We start from the raw sequence: 20,190 nt of genomic DNA, 5'->3' as shown, positions 1-20,190 counted from the left end.
TATACATTATAGCCATGTTTATTATGCATTATGAATTGTTAACATAATACATTATAAGTACTGATCATAACAAATGATAAGAGCTCATAAGTTGTATTTGTCCGCTCTACATAAAGTGAAGCGTACTGTACTAAAGCCTCCTCCAGTGTTAAGAGTGAGGCTTCAAGTTGAAGTATTTACTCAAGGATTTACTGAAACACTAAAACATTCATAATAAAGCACATTACAGGCTTCAAATGTCAGAGTTTAAACTAGTGCTGCCATCAGTGTTTTACCCAATGTGGGAAAGGTAATGTACACCACCGTTAGCTTGGTATTTGTCTTTACTTTATGCTCTTCAAGCTGGGACTGACTTCTTTGGCACTGACATTATAACATGTTATTAACACTATTTATAATGCATCATATTAACAATTCATAATGTATAATAAACATGGCTATAAAGTGTAATTCAGTGTAATTCCGTTTTATAAATATTTATAACCATGTTTATAATGCCTTATGAATACATTATAACATGTTATAAATGTGTTTATAGATGCTTACAAAGGTGACATTCATAGAAAGTGTTACCGAAAACATTTTTATGGGTACTATTTTGCCTCATATTGCTTGCATGTACCTCTCTGCAATGAGTGGATTTTTTAAAAATATGTTTTATACCAAATTTTAACATAAAAACAATGTCTCAGGCAGCATATTTGTAACTATTTCCTGTAAAGGTAGCTTTTATATGCATTAAACACTTTAGACATCTGGTTCCTATCACCACCAGTGTGCCCAGTTCTGACTTGGTAAGTTTCTCTGCAGTGGAACATTTTACATCAAACCACTCTGAATGACAGTGTTTACATATTAAAGATGTAATAATGTAGAACTGATGAAAAATCAATGGAATTCCCCTTTAATTCTATTGTGTGTATATATGCATTCATACATACTCTGGACTTCCATCCCTGAAACTTTGTTGCTGTATAGCTTGAGACCTGTTTGAGTCAGTGAGTCAGTGAAGTGCTCTGTGTATATGTGGTGTCATGTCGCATTAGTGTAAAGCTGCGTGTTCCTGCCTGTGTCACTGGGAGTCACCAGAAGAGGGAGGGACTTGCGGGGATACAATGCTGGTGTTTGTGTAACAGCCCCTGCGTGGCGGCCGGCCCTCTCAGCTCCCTCTCTTCCACTTGGTTACGGTTGCTGCACACATTGTCAGAGAGCAGAAAGGGGAAAGCGGACAGCTTGATCCAGTCCAGGGGACATATGGACAGAGGTAAGTGTCTTCTGAAGCGGCATTTAAACTTGTAGCAATGGCAAAATGACCTGATTTGAGTGTAAGGCAGTGGTGGGGATAGTTGTGGGAAGTTTGGGTGCGGATGGTGTTGGCAGGGGGAGGATTTTTGTGTGTGATTTGGCACCAGATGAGTGTGAAAGGAGTGGAGCTGAAAGGAAAGTTGAACAGTGAAAGGCATGCTCAGAATGCGCCCAGGCTCCACAAAGACAGACAGAGTGGAAGAGAGGAGGATGTGATTGTGGCAGGAGAGGAGAGAGAGTGATATCCCAAAGATGACACTGTGATTTGTATTTGATTTAAAGCAGAAAGAGGACGGACCGATATATTGGAGCTTTACAGTGGTAAAAATAGACCACAGCAGGAATGTAGGTGGAGAGATTAAGTGAGTGAGATTAATTAGGGAGGTTTAGAATGGCAGACAAAACTAGAGAAAACTAGCAACACAACTAATTGAATGTACAATGTACAGTTAGTAATGACAAGCCTTAAAGCAACACTGTTGACTTAGAGAATAGTCAGTTTAATGGAGCTGTCTTGTTATATGATGTGAACCACCAGTTACAGAGGACAGACAGGGTGTTTTCCAATTTCCGTGATCTGTCTTTGTTGATGGTTCATGTGGAAGCTCTGGAATCAGGAGACTGTAAGCCCCTCGTCTGGAGCTGCCCCCTCCCTGCTAATTCAGGAGGTCATAACCCCTTTAGCAGGAAGATTAGAGAGACTTTCAAGGCGAGGATGTTCTCTATCTTTGATCGGCTCACCAGGGGTAAAATTTATACTGCTTTTATGAATCGTTCAGGGCTGTAATATGCATCACAGAGGACGTTCTCTGCTTTGTCATCATTTGTAATTATCTTCAGGACAGATACAAACTTCCTGTAATCCTGATATGGATGTTCTTTTTGTTCTCATATCTAAAATCCTCACACAAAAAATAAATCACTGGATGAACTTTGTTAAATAATGCGTGCCATTTTGTTCAGTCCGGTCAGCAGGTACATACTTGGTGTAAAGCGCAGTTGCAACTAATGTCAACAAGTTTGTAAGTCAGACAGCTCCTTTGGTTGGGATATATATTTCAGAAATGAAAAGATTAATCTGTCATTCTTCACTTTTTCTGAAAGTTTTTTGAACTTGAACCATCAACTGGTTTATCTCACAGGTCTTTACTCTGTGTGCTCCCAGTGTTTAATCTTGCTTGTGAACTTGTTCTACTTATATACTAAATGCACTGTCCTGTGCTGCCCAGAGGAGGATGGATTCCCCTGTTGAATCTTGGTTCCTCTCAATGTTTCTTCCCCAAGCTCTCAGAATTTTTACTGTAGAGTTTTGGTTCCTCTCTATGTTGTTTTCCTCTTATTCTTCAGGAGTCTTTACTTTTGAGACTTGGTTCCTCTCAGTGGTTCTTCCTCATGCTTTTACAGTTTTTACTTTTGAGTTTTGGTTCCTCTCAGTGGGCCTTCCTCATGCTTTCAGAGGGTTTTTCATTTTGAGTCTTGGTTCCTCACATTGTTTCTTCCTCATGCTCCTAGAGTTTTGGTTCCTCTGACTGTGTTTTCTCCCTGTGCTCTTTGGGAGTCTTTACTTTTGAGTCTTGGTTCTTCTGAGTGTTTCCTTCTCATGCTCTTAGGAAGTTTTTCCTTGTGAGTAGTGGTTCCTCTCAGTGCTTCTTCTTTGTGCTGAAAGGGAGTTTTTCCTATTGAGGCTTGGTTCCTCTCAGAGGTTCCTCATGTTCTTGGTGATCTTGGTTCCTCTCAGTGGTTATTCCTCATGCTCTTGGAGAGTTTTTCTTTTGAGTCTTGGTTCCTCTCAGTATTTCTTCCTCATGCTTTTAGGGAGTTTTTTCTGACACTGTTGCCAATGGCTTGAACCCACATTTGATGTTTGGGACGATGTCTGTTGTGAAAAACTTAATTAAATAAAATTGTTTCCCTAATTCTGAGGTTGTTCTTCCTTTAGATGGTGAGGATATGAGCAGGATTTCCAGAGGCACTTTGTGAAGCTCTTTTGGACACTACCTGGAATCTAGGAATCAAGGAGAAAGTGTGTATAGCCCATTAGCGCCACCTCACGCAGGTGGGCCAGGCAGGCCAGGCAGGCCCTGGCAGGTTGGTGTCACATCTTCGGATCAAGGCATACAGTGTGAGAGGAAGAGGAGTGTGAGGAGTGCAGCGGATTTGGAGAGCAGAAGGCTTGGTGGTGCTGTGCAGGATGCCCGAGAAGAAAGTCAGGTAAAACTTTTATTTTCTGTAAATCTACAAGTAAAATTGTCCTCTTTTTTAACCTGAATGGACTAATTATACCCAAAAGACCAGCAGACAATGAATCACAGCCTTTGATCCTTTATCCTTAGACATGTGCCTGCATGCTGGTTAGTCTGTGCTGCTGATTCTTTGTGTGCCAGTGTGTTTGCATGTGTTTATGTTTCCTGCCATTTGCAGCCTCCCTGCTAAGCTGATTAATGGGGGTGTGGCAGGGCTGGTGGGTGTCACCTGCGTGTTTCCCATTGATCTGGCCAAGACCCGCCTTCAAAATCAGCAGGGTGCTCGAGTCTATAGTGGGATGTGAGTAATTCCTCTCCTTTGAGAAATCTTTTCTCTTTGTCTACACGGTGCTGTAATTTGATATGAATTGTTCAATGAAAGGCTGCAGGTGCAAGATTATACGGTGCAGTTACCACGGCTGAATTAAGCCCTTAAACCCCAAGCGTCCGTATTTGGCCCGCACTTCAATTCCGTACTCGAACATATCGCTGTTGTAGGAAGAAAGCCTCGTATCTCCAAAATGGTAACTTTACAGGAGAAGGAAAAAACATACTTTACTTTTAATGTAAATCAATGGAACCAGACTTTTTTTCCAAGTCTTTTCAGTTTTCAATTTTTCATTTTTCAATTTTCAAATTATATCAAAAACAGAAAAATGTCAAAAATGGACATACGAGTTTTTTTTCTGACAAGAGCGATATGTTACTTACAGATTAGTTATATAGTAGTTACTGAATAATTTAAAGTAGTCACTGAATAAGAAGTTTTGAGATTGTTTGTATTGAAAATTTACGGTTTAAAGGGGAAGTCTTATGATTTTTCAAAATTACATTATTTAGTCACTGAGATGTATAGAAAGTCATTCAGATCACATTTGATGTGAAATTGTGCATTACAGATTTAGATTTTGCTTTCTAGTGGTGTTGATAGGAACCAGGGGTTGCAATGCCTACAACAGAATATTAGGGAAAATGGGAATGGATATTAGGATTGGAATACAATAAAGACATCATCAAATACCAGTTTGAAATGTCAGATAATGATATTGTTAAGCAAATATCTGCTGATGCCGATATATCATTTTTGCACACCCTATCAGCCATTTTATATAGTTTCCAAAAATGGCCAGTGAACCATGAGTTTTCATATATAATGTTGATAATGGTCAAATAGTGGTAAGTCTGGAAAAAATTCTTTCTTTGAGGACCATTTTGTCTTGCAACACTCTGCTTGTACCTTTCTGCCCTGCAAGTGTTTTTAAAGATACATTTTAGTCGTGAAATAAATTACAGCAGTGCATGATTTTAAATGTACCGTCCAATAAATATCAAGTTAACTAGCTAACTAAATATCTAGCTAACATAGCTTAGCTAATGAGATCCAAACACCCTATACAGGTTGATTTGACTAACTAGTGCATTGCGATCACAAATATAGATGATAAAAACTTACAACAGTAAGAGCAAAGTTAACTTATTGGAAATTGAAATTGTTCTGTAATGTTTTAAGTTGTAGCCTGTTAGGTTAAGCTAACACAAATATACAGTGCCTCCCACTGCAGCACAGCAAGCCATTGCTTAAAAACACCCATTTAAAAGATAAAAACTCATATATGAGATCACAGATTTTAATGTGTGGTGTTGAAGTGACAGAAGGTAAAAAATAGAATTGGTCTGTGGTGGTTTGAGCTGTTCCCATATCATTATAGAAAAGTCTGTTCACTCTGCAGCCATCTCGACAATGCCACCTGGCGGTTATTTTCAATCGTATGAGACCAGATGCCATTTAGGGGAGCAACCTAAATACTCATATTTGAAATCATTGGTAAAATCTGACAAAAACCTCAGAAATAATTTATAGCATTTGGCTCAATAATGCACAAAAACGGTTGATCTGGCTATTGTACTTGTGCAGATCTCCACAACTAGGGGGGGCTTTCCCAACTTGCGGCATAACCATCAAGCTGATTGGCTTTTTTTATTGAAGGGCAGGACTTTCTCTGCCAACAGACACCATGTTGAGCGTTATGAGTGTTCCCATTCATATTTAAAACCACGACTGGTCTCCTCCTTTTTAACATCTCTGGCTGTACCCTGCTGGGCTATGCTAGTGGTAGTGTAGTTAAGTACTGATGCTCAAATAACATTAGTTTACAGGATAAAGGATCTGAGAACACGCTGAGTGACAGATGGAATCAAAACTAATTTTGATGTGTGTTTGAGTGTGTGTGGGTAAGGCTTTTAGCATTCAGCCACTCTTTAGTGTAGTTTTCTTCAGTATTTCCTGGTTCTGGTTCAGCAACATAGCAGATGGAAAGAAACTGTAACTGGTCTCACGAGTCTGCACCAGCACAGCCCTGAGAACCATTTTGCTGTACAAAAGAGGCCAATGTCTCAGGCAGCAGATTCATAACCATTTCTAATAGTTTTCTGTTATTAGACTCTTCAGATGTCAGGTTCCTATCACCACCACTGTAAACAATTCTGGTAAATTTCTCTAAAGTGGAACATTTTACATCAAATCACTCTAGATGAGTTTGTTTACTTCTTAATCTTAATCATTTAATCATGTAGAATTTTTTTTAAGTGGAATTCCTTTTTAAGGGGTTAACTCACTGTCTTACTTCAAGCCTCACAGTGTGGATTTGAGTCCATAATGGGAGATTTTTAACATTAAACTTTATCAAGCTGCCAAGTTGGAGATATTCTGCTGTTTTACTTCAATGTGGAATGCCATTTCTAATGAATAGATGAGTCCCTAGCAAAAGTCCCTGGTACTGAAGAACGCCCTACAGGGCGTTTCCCCATGAAAAGAGGCTAGAATGGTCCATGTGGGATACATTAGGGCTTGTTTACATCCTGACTGGGCAGAGAGTTGCTGTGGTGAACTTTATTACCATGTGACTACTATGACTCACACAGATGATGCAAAACTGCTTGAGCCACGTGCTTCTACCATCTGTAGTTTAGGCAAGTGTGCATACCAATCCCAGCCGCTGTCTGTGTTATTAGGTCCTTTTGCACAAATTGCACAGTCACCCAAGGGCTGATGCACTGTGTGGTGGCATTAAAAGAGCAAGCAAGTTGTAGCAGAGTGGTTCTCTGGCATCCTCCACCTTCTTTGTTTACTTACATAAGAATCCCAGTGAATACCTAAGTAAGCAGACAGAAAAAGGCCCACTGCCATGTTTGAGGCACTCTTTCTAGCAGCATGCTGTCTTCTAAGAGTTCTCAGTGAAAGCGAGATAAAGCGGATGTTTTGGATGCGATGACCCACAGGGAGTTTTGAGTCAGAGCTCATTTATGGCCCCTTTATTTCTGATGTTTTACAGGCCTGTTGGGCTTTTTATTCTATTATTATTGAATACTAGAGCCTGGGTCTGCTACAATATCGTAAGAAAGTAAACTTAGTGTAGAACTTTTGTTCTATGATGTGTTTAATGGATGTAAATTTGACAGGATATTCATTTTTTAGGAGATATTTCTGAGATTAGATAAAAAAATTATTCACTTATATAAAGGAAGGAGAAAGTCAAAGGAAAATATGTGAAAAAGCATTTGTTTCTAAAACTGCAGTTCAAAAAAAAAACCATAATATATATAGATTAAGAGAAAATGAGACTCTTAACAACTGTGCAAGACCTGATACACCACCAAAACTGACCCCATCAGATAAACAGCACTTGGAGCTTACATCTTTGAGAGAGAGGAGAAAATCAAGCTGCTTCAGATCTGAAAGAATCCACATATATTTCTTTCCGTCCTTCTGAAAGGATGTGTAGCTCAGCTCTCACTGAGAAAAGGAGACAAACAAAGCTGCTGCTGGTGTTCTCAGATCGATGGACTGACCACCCCAGAGTGCAGACCTCCACATCACTGAATGTGTTTGGGATTACTTGCTTTGTGAGAATCAGAAAATGCAACCAACGTCTGAGACTCAACTTAGAGGTCTCCCAAAAAGAATGGAAGCTGTAATAAAGGCAAAGGGTGGAGACACTCAACACTGAAATGAATGATGTTAATTTTAGTTGCTGTAATTTTCTGTTAATGTCTTTTCTGCTTTTTTCCTGACAATGAAAAATGAAAAACTTGTACTTAATGGCTGTTTTAATTGAAAATTAAATAATAAATTAGGGGTTGTCTCTGACTTCTGCACTGTACTGTATTTGCTTGAGAAAAATGTCAACACCTGTTTTTGGAGGAGAAAAAACATCTGGGATGACCTTAATCTGTGACAGTACTTGAATGCTTCATCATCTTATAACTTATCAGTGAGTTATATAGTATGTAATCGCCAGGCACAGTGCACAAGGCTTAAAACCCCAGGCTTATTAGATCCTAAGGCTTATTATTGAGTAAATTACATTAAAAACAATGCAAACTGAGTTATTCTAAAGTTGTAGGAGTATGGAATGGAAGACTGGTCCTGCCAATAGGTCATTGGCCATTTAAGAGGTTAACAAGTTGCCTGCAAATAAATGGTGGCATTATTGTCTTTCTGCTTCAAACAAAAGCAGCAGTTTTATTTCATATAAGAGAGATCATGACCAATAGTAATTTCATTGGCTGAAAGACGTCTTTTCCTTTGTTGTGAAGGCTGGACTGTTTGACTAAGACGATTAGGACAGAGGGCTACTTCGGCATGTATCGAGGTATGACAGACTTAAACCTGTGCTGTCTGTGTCAGATTCATACCCACTGCTTCTATGTCTAGAATTGACTTGTACTCTGCTTAAATGCAAATGCTATGGTTAAATTTGTTTAATGTGACAAAATATCACCTTTAAATGTTCACGTTTATTGAACACACTTCACTCTTGTGTTCTCTGCCCCATCAAACTAACTGTTCCAGGCGCTGCAGTGAACCTCACCCTCGTAACTCCTGAAAAAGCCATCAAACTTGCAGCCAATGATGTCTTCAGGCAGCAGCTCTCTAAAGACGGGTATATATTCTCTCAACTGTTCTGAACGATTAGCACAGATGCATTGAAAGAAACACGACCATAAGAAGATTTATATAATGAATGCATGATGTAAATTTTATAATGAACATGATTCTCATTTATGTTAGTAAGTAAATAAGTTGACCAGTGCCCTAAATATCTTTAAGAGATAATTATTGTAGTGTTTCTTTTGACCTCACCGTTCATTTTTCTGACCTAAAGGAAGTTGCCCTTGTGGGGGGAGATCCTTGCAGGCTGTGGGGCGGGAACATGTCAGGTGGTGGTCACCACCCCCATGGAGATGCTGAAAATACAGCTGCAGGACGCTGGCAGGTTGGGTGAGTTGTGACCTAACTTGCTGTTGTAAACATGAGGTAAACATGAGGTAAGCAGGGCAATCCAGGCCATGAAGGCTCCAGCACTGTACAGGATGGAGCTTTCACAACTGTATTACACGTGATTCAGTGTAATAGCTAACTATCGAGAACGTAATGAGCTAATAATCAGGTTTGTTAGAGAAGAGAAAATTCTCTTTTAGGAAAATAAAATTGCTGGCAAAGTAAATGTCTTACACAATATACACCTGTCATACACTTGCTTTATTAGAAACATCTACCTTGTACTTCCACTCAGTGGCTACTTTATGAGAAACATCTACCTTGTATTTCCACTCAGTGGCCATTTTATTAGAAACATCTACCTTATACTTCCACTCACTGGCCACTTTATTAGAAACACCTAACTTGTACTTCCACTTACTAAACACTTTATAAATTACGCCTACCTTATAGTCCATGTTGTATAATTACAGACTGTAGACCATCTGTTACTGCAGAATTTATAAACCCCCTTCTACCTTTTTATCATAGGTCCACTGTTATCCAGACATTATTTGAGTTGTGGATCATTCTTAGTACCGCAATGACACTGAGATGGCAGCGAGTGCTGCTGGTGTGTGGGTGGGTTTTTTTTTACACACGTCAGTGTTACTGCTAGGTTGAGAGTGGACCACCACCCAAACATACTCAACCAAGAGCGGCTCTGTAGTCTGAAACTGACCACTGATAATGGGCTAAAGGATAGCTAACAGAAAGTCATCAATTGTAATGCCAGCATTTAAGGTCCCCTTTGTGCGTCTCCACAGCTGCCCAGAGGTCGGTCTCGGCCTCGGCTCCGGCCGCCTCTCCGGCTCCCTCTCTGGTGGCGTCTCGAACAGCTCAGTCAGGTCATGCTGCAGCACGCCGGGCTTCAGCCACCAGCATTACTCTGGAGCTGCTAAGGACGCGGGGCCTCAGGGGGCTGTACAGGGGCACTGGGGCCACTCTGCTCAGGTTAGACTGCACACTACATTCATTCATTCAAAAGTTTGTAATCACCTTTCATATTAATAATTTAACATATTTCACATATAGTAATAACGGATAATATACATTTGACACCAAATGGTATTTTAGAAGTTTTATTTATTATTTCAAGCATTTTGGGAAAACATAATGTTATTAAAGGGCTCTTATGATGAAAAAACATTTCTTCACTTTTTGAATGAAAGAATTTGAGGTAGAATGGAATTGTTAAAGTTTCAAAACATACCGTTCATTTACAAGTCATTAGTACAAATGGAAGTACATTCCATGCAGCTTGCAACAGGAACATTCACATATATTTTACCTTGAAGCAGTTTTACAGTAACTTCCAGTAAAGAGTGCCGGCATAGAACTGCTGCCAGTGATGTATCTAGAGCAATGTTTTGTTTTTTTTCAGAAAATTAATCCTATCCTTGTAAATCAAAACTTATTAGTTGGTTACACTGTCAGCTACTAATTGTGTTAGTGGATAATCTGACATGTTAGGCCTTCAGTTCAGCTCCTGATGTCCTAACCAGTGAGAGAGATGTATATACGGACATGTGAGTGGACGAGTTTCCTTTTGCTGTTTCAAGAATTTAACCCTTTAGTTTCCAACCATTGAATCTGGAAAACGATTGTTCATATTTGAACTCAACAGCAAAACAGACACACCTCTCCATTCAGTGCTCCTTCAGAAACTCCGCCCCCAAATTTGTGGACGCGCATTGTCGAGGCCAACGTGCCTTTTTAGGTCTTTGTGGCCATAAAACCTTTCGCAAACTTTGTACACACAAATACCATAATATAACGTTAGAGTGAACAACCACACAGCAAGTAGTGTAACTAATGTTAGCTCGGTAGTGGGTTAGCAAACTGACAATACAGTTGCTGTTGTGAAGCTAATCAGTTACTATCACGAACATTTGCAACTAGGAGAAAACAATACTGACCTATTAATTCTGTGAAACAGCAAAAATGAGTTAATTTTACCTACCTGTCCAGCAGGAACGACCTCCTCATCCTTTTTCATACCTCTCAATTCTCAGTGAAGCTGCAGTCAGCTTCTTTTTAGCCACCTTTTTGTTCAGATTTTCCCGTTCCACCTTAAAAGGGTGCAGCAGCTAGACTATATTCCAGCGCCTCAGCTCCTCATTCGAATTTTTATGTTACAGCTTAAATTGTGCATGCATGCTGTGTGGGCGGTCACAGTCTGGGGGGGCAAAACAAAATGTGCGGAGGGCCGACGTTTTCACAGGGCATGACTAACATGCATGTGTGGCTGGAATGGCCTTTACTCCACTATATCTATATATACATATATATATATATATATATATAGAAAATAGTTGTTTGCTGCTATATTAATGTTAAAAATGTTGAATTTAACAGTTAAATAAAAGTACAATAACTGCAGAATTTAAAATGCAACAAACATGATAATAGAAAATAAAAATGAACAGTGGGGAGCCTCAGTACCTCAGTAAAAAAATACAGAGGTACTGAGGGTTCCCCACATTTACAGTATTTCTATTATTTACAATGCTATCTGCTTTGCTGCCTTTGTAATGGAACCATCTGAACATATCTAGAACTTGCTTCCAGCAAATTATTTGAAACCTGTAGGGTTGGAAGAGAACTACCTAGCATATTATCTCTGGATTATTTGATTTGATTGTTATTTAAAACATGATTCCAAACTTTTGAATGGCATTGTTTACAGCTACGATGACCTTCCACACACAAATAAACACACCCACACAAAGCCACCTACACACGCACCCACACACACACACACACACAGGGTAAATAAGTGATGTAATCTTTTACTGACCTATTGTGACCTGTTGGCTGTCAGCCTTGATTTGTCATCCACAGCCACTAATTAACATTAGGTTTATGTTAGTGGCCTGAAAGCTTAATATCACCAATCCAGGCCAACAGGAAACACACAGTCATAATGTATTTCTGAACTATGCAGAGTTTCGTTCTGTGAATATAGCAATTAATTAATTGTCCATTATGGTGTCACATTAGTTTTGAATGGTCAGACTGTTGTAGTATAAATCAATCAAAAGTCCTACAGCAATGTCTGATTAACTTTACTATGCTCACTGTGGCCTCTCTCACACTCTCTCCCCTCTCTCACACTCTCTCCCTTTTCCCTCTCTCACACTCTCTCCCTTTTCCCTCTCTCACACTCTCCCTTTTCCCTCCCCCCCCTCTTTCTCTCTCTTTCTCTCTTCTCTCTCTTTTTCTGTCTCATTTTCTTTATTTCCCTCACTTTCCCCTCTCTGTTTTTTTCCCCTCTCTCTCCTGCTTCTCCTTCTATCTTTTTCTTTCTCTCTCTCTCTGTCTCTCTCTCTCTCTGTCTTATCCCTCTCTATCTATCTTCTCTCTCCTCTCTCCATCTGTCTTTGTTCTCTCCCCTCTCTCTCTCCATCTTTGTTCTCTCCCCCTCTTTCCCTTTCCCTCTGTCTCTTTCTTTCTCTCTCTCTCTCTCTCTCTCGCTGTCTCTCTTTCTCTATCTTCTTGCTCTCCATCTATCTTTGTTCTCTCCCCCTCTCTCCCTCTGTCTCTGCCTCTTTCTCCTTCTCCCTCTCTCTCTCTCTTTCTCTCTCTCTCTCTCTCCCTCTCTCTGTTCAGGGACGTCCCGTTCTCCATGATCTACTTTCCGCTGTTCGCCAAACTCAACGCGGTGGGTCGGAGAGAAGATCTCCATGGTAACCCCCAGCACCGGGCTCCCTTCATGCAGTCTTTTATGGCTGGCTGTGCGGCAGGTTCAGTGGCGGCTGTGGCGGTCACTCCACTGGACGGTGAGATACAGGCAAGAGAGGCATGGAGTATCTCAGTGTCCCTCTTTTTCCCTTTCCGCTCTCTTTGTCTTTGATTTTACTCTCTTCTCTTTCTCTCATTCATTCTCCTTCAGAAAAGGCTATACTCTCTAATGCTATTGAGTTCATAGGCCAACGGGTTCAGGCTGCAAAAATCAGCTCTAATCCTCTTTAGAACCTGTGTGCTCACCAGGAAATGTAGAATAAGATCATTAGCTTGCTGGTGAGTACATTTGTGTCCACAAACAGGATGGAGAGGAGGCCCTGCCATTATGTCATTATTATACACTGACCACCCATTACATTGTATCTATACTCTTAATTCGTTTTATCAGCTCCACTTACCACATAGGAGCACTTTAGAGTTCGACAATTACAGACTGTAGTCCATCTGTTACTCTGCATACTTTATTACCCCCCTTTTACCCTGTCCTTCAACAGTCAGGACCCCCCACAGGACCACCAAAGAGCAGGTATTACATGGGAGGTGGGTCATACTCAGCATTGCAGTGACACTGACGTGGTGGTAGTGTGTTAGTGTGTGTTACGCTGGTACGAGTGGATCAGATACAGCAGTGCAACTGGTGTTTTTACACACTATGTCCACTCACTGTCCACTCAATTAGACACTCCTTCCTTGTTGGTCCACCTTGTAAATGTAAAGTCAGAGACAGCAGTTCATCTGTTGCTGCACAGTTTGTGCTGTTCATCCTCTATTCCTTCATCAGTGGTCACAGGATGCTGCTCACAGGACGCTGTTGGCTGGATATTTTTGGTTTGTGGACTATTCTCGGTCCAGCAGTGACACTGAGGTGTTTAAACAGCACTGCTGTTTCTGATTCACTCGTACCAGCACAACACACACTAACACACCACCGCCACGTCAGTGTTACTGAGAATGATCCACCACCCAAATAGTACTTGCTCTGTGGTGGTCTTTTTGGGGGTCCTGACCATTAAAGAATGTATGTATGTAGAGAAACAGATGGACCAAACTCTGTAAGTGTAAAACTATAAACTGCTCCTATATGGTAGGTGAAGGTGATAAAATAGTAATGAGTATGGAAACAAGGTGGTGGTTTTAATGTTATGGCTATTTAGTGTACACTACCATATACACTGTGTACCATGCAGTCATCAATGTATACTAATGACACAACAGATTTTGTGGTCCTTTTCTGACTAGGGCTAAAATGTTTTAGCCCCCTGCTTAAAGTAACTAATAGAAAATGGTTTTAGGTGAGTTTCCACAAAACTGTATTTCCATTATATTACTGTCATATGATATACAGTGTGCTGGGCCATATTGTACATCACAACAGCACAGTAGGTCAGGATCTGAATCAGTTTCATTTCAATCCAGTGCAAAAAGTGAAATATAGATTCACTATTTATATGTATTCACACAGCGTCAGCAAGCTTTCCAACTCATTCACTTAACTGGTGGAAATCATCTGAAACAAAACCCCAAACTGAAACCCTAAACCTGTAACCGTATGTATTGTTTTCAGTCATAAAGACTCGGCTTCAGACCTTGCAGAAGGGGGAGGGAGAAGATTCATACAGAGGAATCATCGACTGCACACGGTAAGACCTGGAATGTAGCAATAATGAGCCTCTCTCATTCTTTTATTGTCCAAAGTAATGTTAGGAATTGAAAGGGTTGCGTATGGGGAATATAGAATATGAGTTGAAATATTGTTTTAAAAGAAGAGGCTGGCAAAAAAAGCCAAATTTACCCAGTTTTCCCTGCTTACCCCAAATGTAGTCAATCTGACAAGACATGTTTGCTGACATTTACGTCTTAAATTTGCACTGGAGCTAAAAAGTAACAACAAATAATGGAAGCTTATAGACCATTATTTAGTATTGCATGCTGCATTCCTAAATCATCGCATTCTCACCTCAAACTGTGTCACGTTTTTATGTATCACAAATATATTTGCTTTTGTGGTTTCTGACACTGTATGACATACTAGTATCTATAAACATGGACAAAAATATACACAAACTTCAGGCTTCAAGATGGCTTCTACCAGAGTATTTCTAGTGAAGAGAACTGGCGCTTTGTTTGACACTAGAGGGCGCTCCAAAATGAATGGGTTCCTGTGGAGCATATGTGCATAATCATAGTTTGTATATGCTCATCACTTTTATACAGAAAATTAAATAGTGTAAAATTAGAGAGGCCATGAGGTAGTTACAATTTTCTAGATTGTTATCTTGAGATAACAAGTTAACTATCTTGTAATCTTAAGATAACAAGTTAACAATCTTGTGATCTTAAGATAACAAAGTTGTTGTCTTGAGAAAAAGAGTTAACTCTTTTATGATCTCAAGACAACAAAGTTATTATCTTGAGATAACAGGTTAACTGTCTTGTAATCTTAAGATAACAAGTTAACTATCTTGTGATCTTAAGATAACAAGTTAACTATCTTGTGATCTTAAGATAACAAAGTTGTTGTCTTGAGAAAAAGAGTTAACTCTCTTGTAATCTCAGAATAACAATCCTTGCTTTTGAACTCCAGTTCTAGGACTTTATAACAGTGCCTTATGTACATTCATGACATCGTTGAGCTCTAACCAATTTTCTCCATCAATGAGCTGCTCAGCTTGCCAACCATTCAATAATGCTACTACCAAAAAATCCTACTGTCCAAAAAATGTTTGCTGTAAAAATTGGAAAAATACTGTTTTGTTTTGTTTTTTTTCTGAGGGAAAATTAAAGGAACTTCCATTATAAATATATTTTAAACGTGTCATCGCTCTCAAAAAAATCTTTTATTTCAGAAGTGGTAACTTTATAGGAGAAGGCAAAAACGTTCTTAACTTTTAATGTTAATGGATTCATATTTATTCGGGTTCATTTTGGACTGTTTCTGTTGATCCATTAATCAATTTACACAAAATCTAAAGGGTGACTGGCATTTTTAAATTATGTAAAATGTTTTTAGCAGTTGCTAACGCTAACACAAGCGGTGACGTTGCACACTAATCGCTTTTCTTTAGCTTTCTAAAAGCAAAAGCAAACAGGGTTCTTTGGGCTAAACAGGGTCCTGAGTAATCAGCAGGCATCTGGTTTACTTGGTGTTGGTGAAGGTTGAATACTGTAAATGTGGGTTACCTCACCTCTCCAAAGTGGTTTGAATCAAGTGGATCGGGCCCTCTTCAAGGAATACTTCAGTGTTTTTCAGTATAACCTTCATTCAATAAATTCAGCTAAACTTCTGGTGGTATTTGGTGCTGCCAGAGATTTTAGAGACGCAGATCACACACAATCTAAAGGGTGACTGACATTTTTAAATTATGTAAAATGTTTTTAGTTGTTTATCTCCTTTCACCCCCATTCATCGAGAGCTTGCTCACAGGCACCCTGTAGTGTTTTTACAGACGTGAGTTTGGTATAAAGGGACAAGGAGGTGACCAGTCATCCTAAACTGGCTCTGCTTCTACTACTGTTCTTAGCTGTGCAGCATCCTGTTGTCCATCAGAGCTCTAGTGCAAAGTTAAAGAAACACAATTTAGACCTAAAACATGTCTTGGTTGATGGACTACATTCAGACTAAGACGGAAACTTTTGCCAAACTTTTCTTTTAAGGTAAAAAACATTAAAATAGTGTTTGCCTGTGAAAATTCTGAATGTGGTTTTGTTTTGTTCTGGCCTCAACAGGCGCATCCTGAGTCGAGAGGGGCCGCTGGCCTTTCTTAAAGGGGCGACGTGTCGAGCGCTGGTCATCGCCCCGCTCTTTGGGATCGCCCAGGGCGTGTACTTCCTGGGTATCGGGGAGAAGGTGCTGGGGCTTTTGGGATAGAGACGGAGAAGGCGGCGTCTCATCTTGAAGAACAAACACACAGTACTGTTTCTACATGTGGAGAGGGGGGTGATGAGGGAGGGAGTAAGTGGTTAAAAAGAGGGAGATGTCCACTTACTTAACCAAAGGAGTCAGGGAAGTTGAGGGGAAAGACAGGGAGGGTTGCTAACGCTAACACAAGCAGTGACATTGCACACTAATCGCTTTTCTTTAGTGTTCTAAAAGCTGCAAACAGGGTTCTTTGGGCTAAACAGGGTCCTGGGTAGGGTCTTCAGTAATCAGAAGGCATGGTTTACCAGATACTGCCGAAAGCTGAATACTGTAAATGTGGGTTAGATGTTGTGAACAAAACCTCACCTTTCCAAAGCGGTTTGAATCGAGCGGATCAGGCCCTCTTCAAGCATTTTTCAGGATAACCTTTATCTGCCGCATCTGTATCATAGCATCAACTACAACAGATATTAAATTCAACTAAACTTGTGGCAGTATTCGGTAATTCAGTATACCACGATATTAAACATGCACAATAACATTATCAGGGACACTTCGAAATACTGACACTGCAATTTAGTCAGACAAGTTGCAGTCCCACTGGACTAAGTTATGCAGATCACTACACTGTCACATTCTCATCACGTGATAGTTTTACAAGTGGAACTGGAAAAAAAATCAGCCGCAGCACAGCAGAAAGAGGAGCAGACGGAGAACTTTCTCTCCCTCGTGAAGGTGAAAAATCATGTCTCGCTCAGCTTTGAGAGTGAAAAAATGCTCACACTCGTGAATACATGTATGTTTGCAGTCACAAATTTTGTGTGTATGAAATAAAAGGCTAAAAATAAGACCGAAGTTCTGTTAAACAACCAGATCAGCAGGCTGAGTTAGGTTTTAAGTTGAAATGTTTACTAAATAATCCCGTTAAACTGGAACATCCAAAGTAAAAAAGGTTACCTAAATATTTGTTACACGCTTTGTCCAGAGTCTGTGTGTAGACTCGAGCCTTGCAGTACTGAACCCAGTGTGGGGAAAGGAAAATTCCACTGCTGTGCTTGATGCTAACATATAATGAAAAATCTCACATTCCTGCTAGCATAAATTAGCATTATCGCTGTTTTTTGACAAAGGTTTCTAATAAAGGTTTATTTTATTGAATATTTTATTGTAAATATTGCACACTGCTATTATACAATGACATTCATAACATAGCTTTATGACTTTAAAACATACTTTTAAAAATGCTATATATATATATATATATATGTATAAATATATCGCTGCTGTTGGAACAAAACCTCATATCTTCAAAATGATAACTTTACAGGAGAAGGAAAAAACATAATTTACGTTTAATGTAAGTCAAAGGAACCAGATTTTTTGCTGTTTCTTTTTGTCCATTTTTTATTGAATTTACAAACAATGTAAAGGGCAACAGGTATTTGAAAAATGGAGATACGATGTTTTGTTCCAACAGCAGTATATATAGTGGTACATGCCTAATTTCAACACACTCTCCTGTACTTAGAAAAGAACTGAAAACCCTCTGACATGAAACTCTCATACACTCTAAATAGTGATGTGTTAAATTACGACACACTTACTTGTGTTACCTGTTTTAACACTTTTTGTGTCATCTTGTTTTCTGATTTAACACATTCTGTTTTAAAAATACCACCAAAATGTGTCACGCTTGACTGGGCGCAGAAATATTTCAACACATTTTGTGTCAAAAGTGACTGATGTATCTAATTAGAGACAGAATGTGTTGTTTTATAACACATCTGTTTTAAGAGTGTATAGTAGAAGTCATTGGGCAGTTGCTGAATTGGAAACTATAACCATTACACTCTAACAGTACAGCTCTTGGAAAGACACAGAGTGGGACAACACTTTACTAAAGCTATTCTTACACAGTTTTAATCCAACTTCTGAGAAGTGGAGCACTGCAGTTGAAAACAGTTTTGGTTTCTTATGCTTTTCTCGAGGTTTTCTGCTTTTCATGGTTATCAGGCAGAGCCTCAAATTCTTCCCTCTAGAGAACTAGTCCCATCTCTGAAAGAATGAATTATACAGATTTACAGCTTCATTTACAGATACCTTTGACTGAAGATGCGTTTTACAAGAACTTTCACACAAACTGAGTTAAGAAACTGCCTGTTGGCTTCTATTAAAAGTGAGTTTCAAGTCAGCAAGTCTTTCTGTTCTTTTCTAAGTGAGAAAAGCAGTGTAATTATAATTGACCGTACACTACAGATGCGGCAGAGAGTGACTTAATGACAGCTTGCTAAATGCACAAAAACGGCAGAAGAGCAATCAGTGCTGCACTTTACACAAGCATGAGGTAGGGCGTGATAAGAGCTGTATAGGGTCTGTGCTGTTAATCCGTGTAATCTGTGTGCTTTAATCCCAGTCTCTGCGTGCTGTAACTCTGTAATGGTCTCCTCAGTCTTAGTAGAGACTGCTGGGCTGCTGCTGAGGCCTTGTCTTAGCATTGCTTCTCTGCGATAGCAGCTCTTGATCCCAGGCCTAAAGGACCCCTGTACTGTAGTTTAGTGCAAACAAACAATCCTGCTACATCTACCAACATGTAAACTTTAGCTTCCTTAGCTCAGCATACACGGCTTCTGATAGACCCAGTTATAACTGGATCAGGCCGCTGGCAACGGGTCAGCCAAAAATCTGATTTACTGTTTGCCCCCTCAGCCCAAATGTAGTCAATCAGCCAACGACAGATAAGGGGAGAAGCCTGTGAGTAACACTTTCCTGAGGGGCAGCATTTGCATGGCTACATGTCATCTACATAAGTCTTTCACGACAACTGACATAAACCTACCACTTAAAAAAGATGGTTCTTCTTTAGTAAAGAAAATGGTTCTATATAGAACTATGAACACTCAAAGAACGCTTTGCATTAAATAGTTCTTTGCATGTAATGGTTCTTCAGATTGATGGACAATGTGCTGTAGATGGTTCTATATAGAAGCTTTTTGAAAATGGTTCTATATAGCACCTGAAAGGTTTGTTTTATTATTACAATGTCAAGCTTGTATCAATAGAAGAACCCTTTTCAAAAAGGTTCTATCTAGAACCATGTACAGCACATTCATGTGCATTTTCCATCAATCTGAAGAACCTTTTCTTAATGCAAAGAACCTTTTAATCAGGGTTCTTTGAGTGTTCATGGTTCTATCTAGAACCATTTTCTTTACTTAAGAACCCTTGGAGAACCACCTTTTTTAAGTGTGTATATTGATTATTTTCACTCTTAAAAAAGATGGTGCTTCAATTGCTCTTTGTTAAAGAAAATGGTTCTATGTAGAACCATGAACACTCAAAGAACCCTTTGCATGATTAGATGGTTTTTTGCATCATGAAAGCGTTCTTCAGATTGATGGCAAATGCGCATGAATGTGCCGCAGATGGTTCTATATAGAACTTTTCGAAAAGGGTTCTATGTAGCACCCAAAAAGGTTCTTCTATTGTTACAAGCTTGACATCGAAGAACCCTAGAAGAACCTTTTTGGGTGCTATATAGAACCATCTACAGCACATCCCTTATCAATTGGCACAGTGCTAATTGGTGGGGTACAAGCAGAGAACTTGTAGAGGAGAATTACCACTTTGAAGTGTCTTGCGGGTTTCTCAGACGCTAGAGGGCGCTCCCGAGCAAGTCCAAAGTGAATGGGTTAAGATGGAGCTTTATAATTGCTTAA

General features: G+C 39.5%; 1 protein-coding gene across 1 annotated transcript; it reads left to right on the top strand.

Moving 5' to 3' along the window:
- Positions 1–1,122: 1,122 nt before the first annotated feature.
- slc25a18 (solute carrier family 25 member 18) lies at positions 1,123–17,674 on the top strand. The gene is made up of 10 exons (XM_036567784.1): positions 1,123–1,264; positions 3,245–3,516; positions 3,727–3,849; positions 8,145–8,200; positions 8,401–8,491; positions 8,714–8,829; positions 9,636–9,822; positions 12,481–12,650; positions 14,180–14,255; positions 16,342–17,674. Exons 2-10 carry the CDS (start codon positions 3,497–3,499, stop codon positions 16,481–16,483), a joined length of 981 nt encoding a protein of 326 aa, XP_036423677.1. The 5' UTR covers positions 1,123–1,264; positions 3,245–3,496; the 3' UTR covers positions 16,484–17,674.
- The last annotated feature ends 2,516 nt before the right edge of the window (positions 17,675–20,190 follow it).

This window comes from Colossoma macropomum, unplaced genomic scaffold (genome assembly GCF_904425465.1).
Source record: "Colossoma macropomum unplaced genomic scaffold, Colossoma_macropomum, whole genome shotgun sequence".
NCBI lineage: Eukaryota > Metazoa > Chordata > Actinopteri > Characiformes > Serrasalmidae > Colossoma > Colossoma macropomum.
The sequence above is the reverse complement of the archived record's forward strand: the minus strand, read 5'-3'. Positions and strand labels throughout refer to the sequence as shown.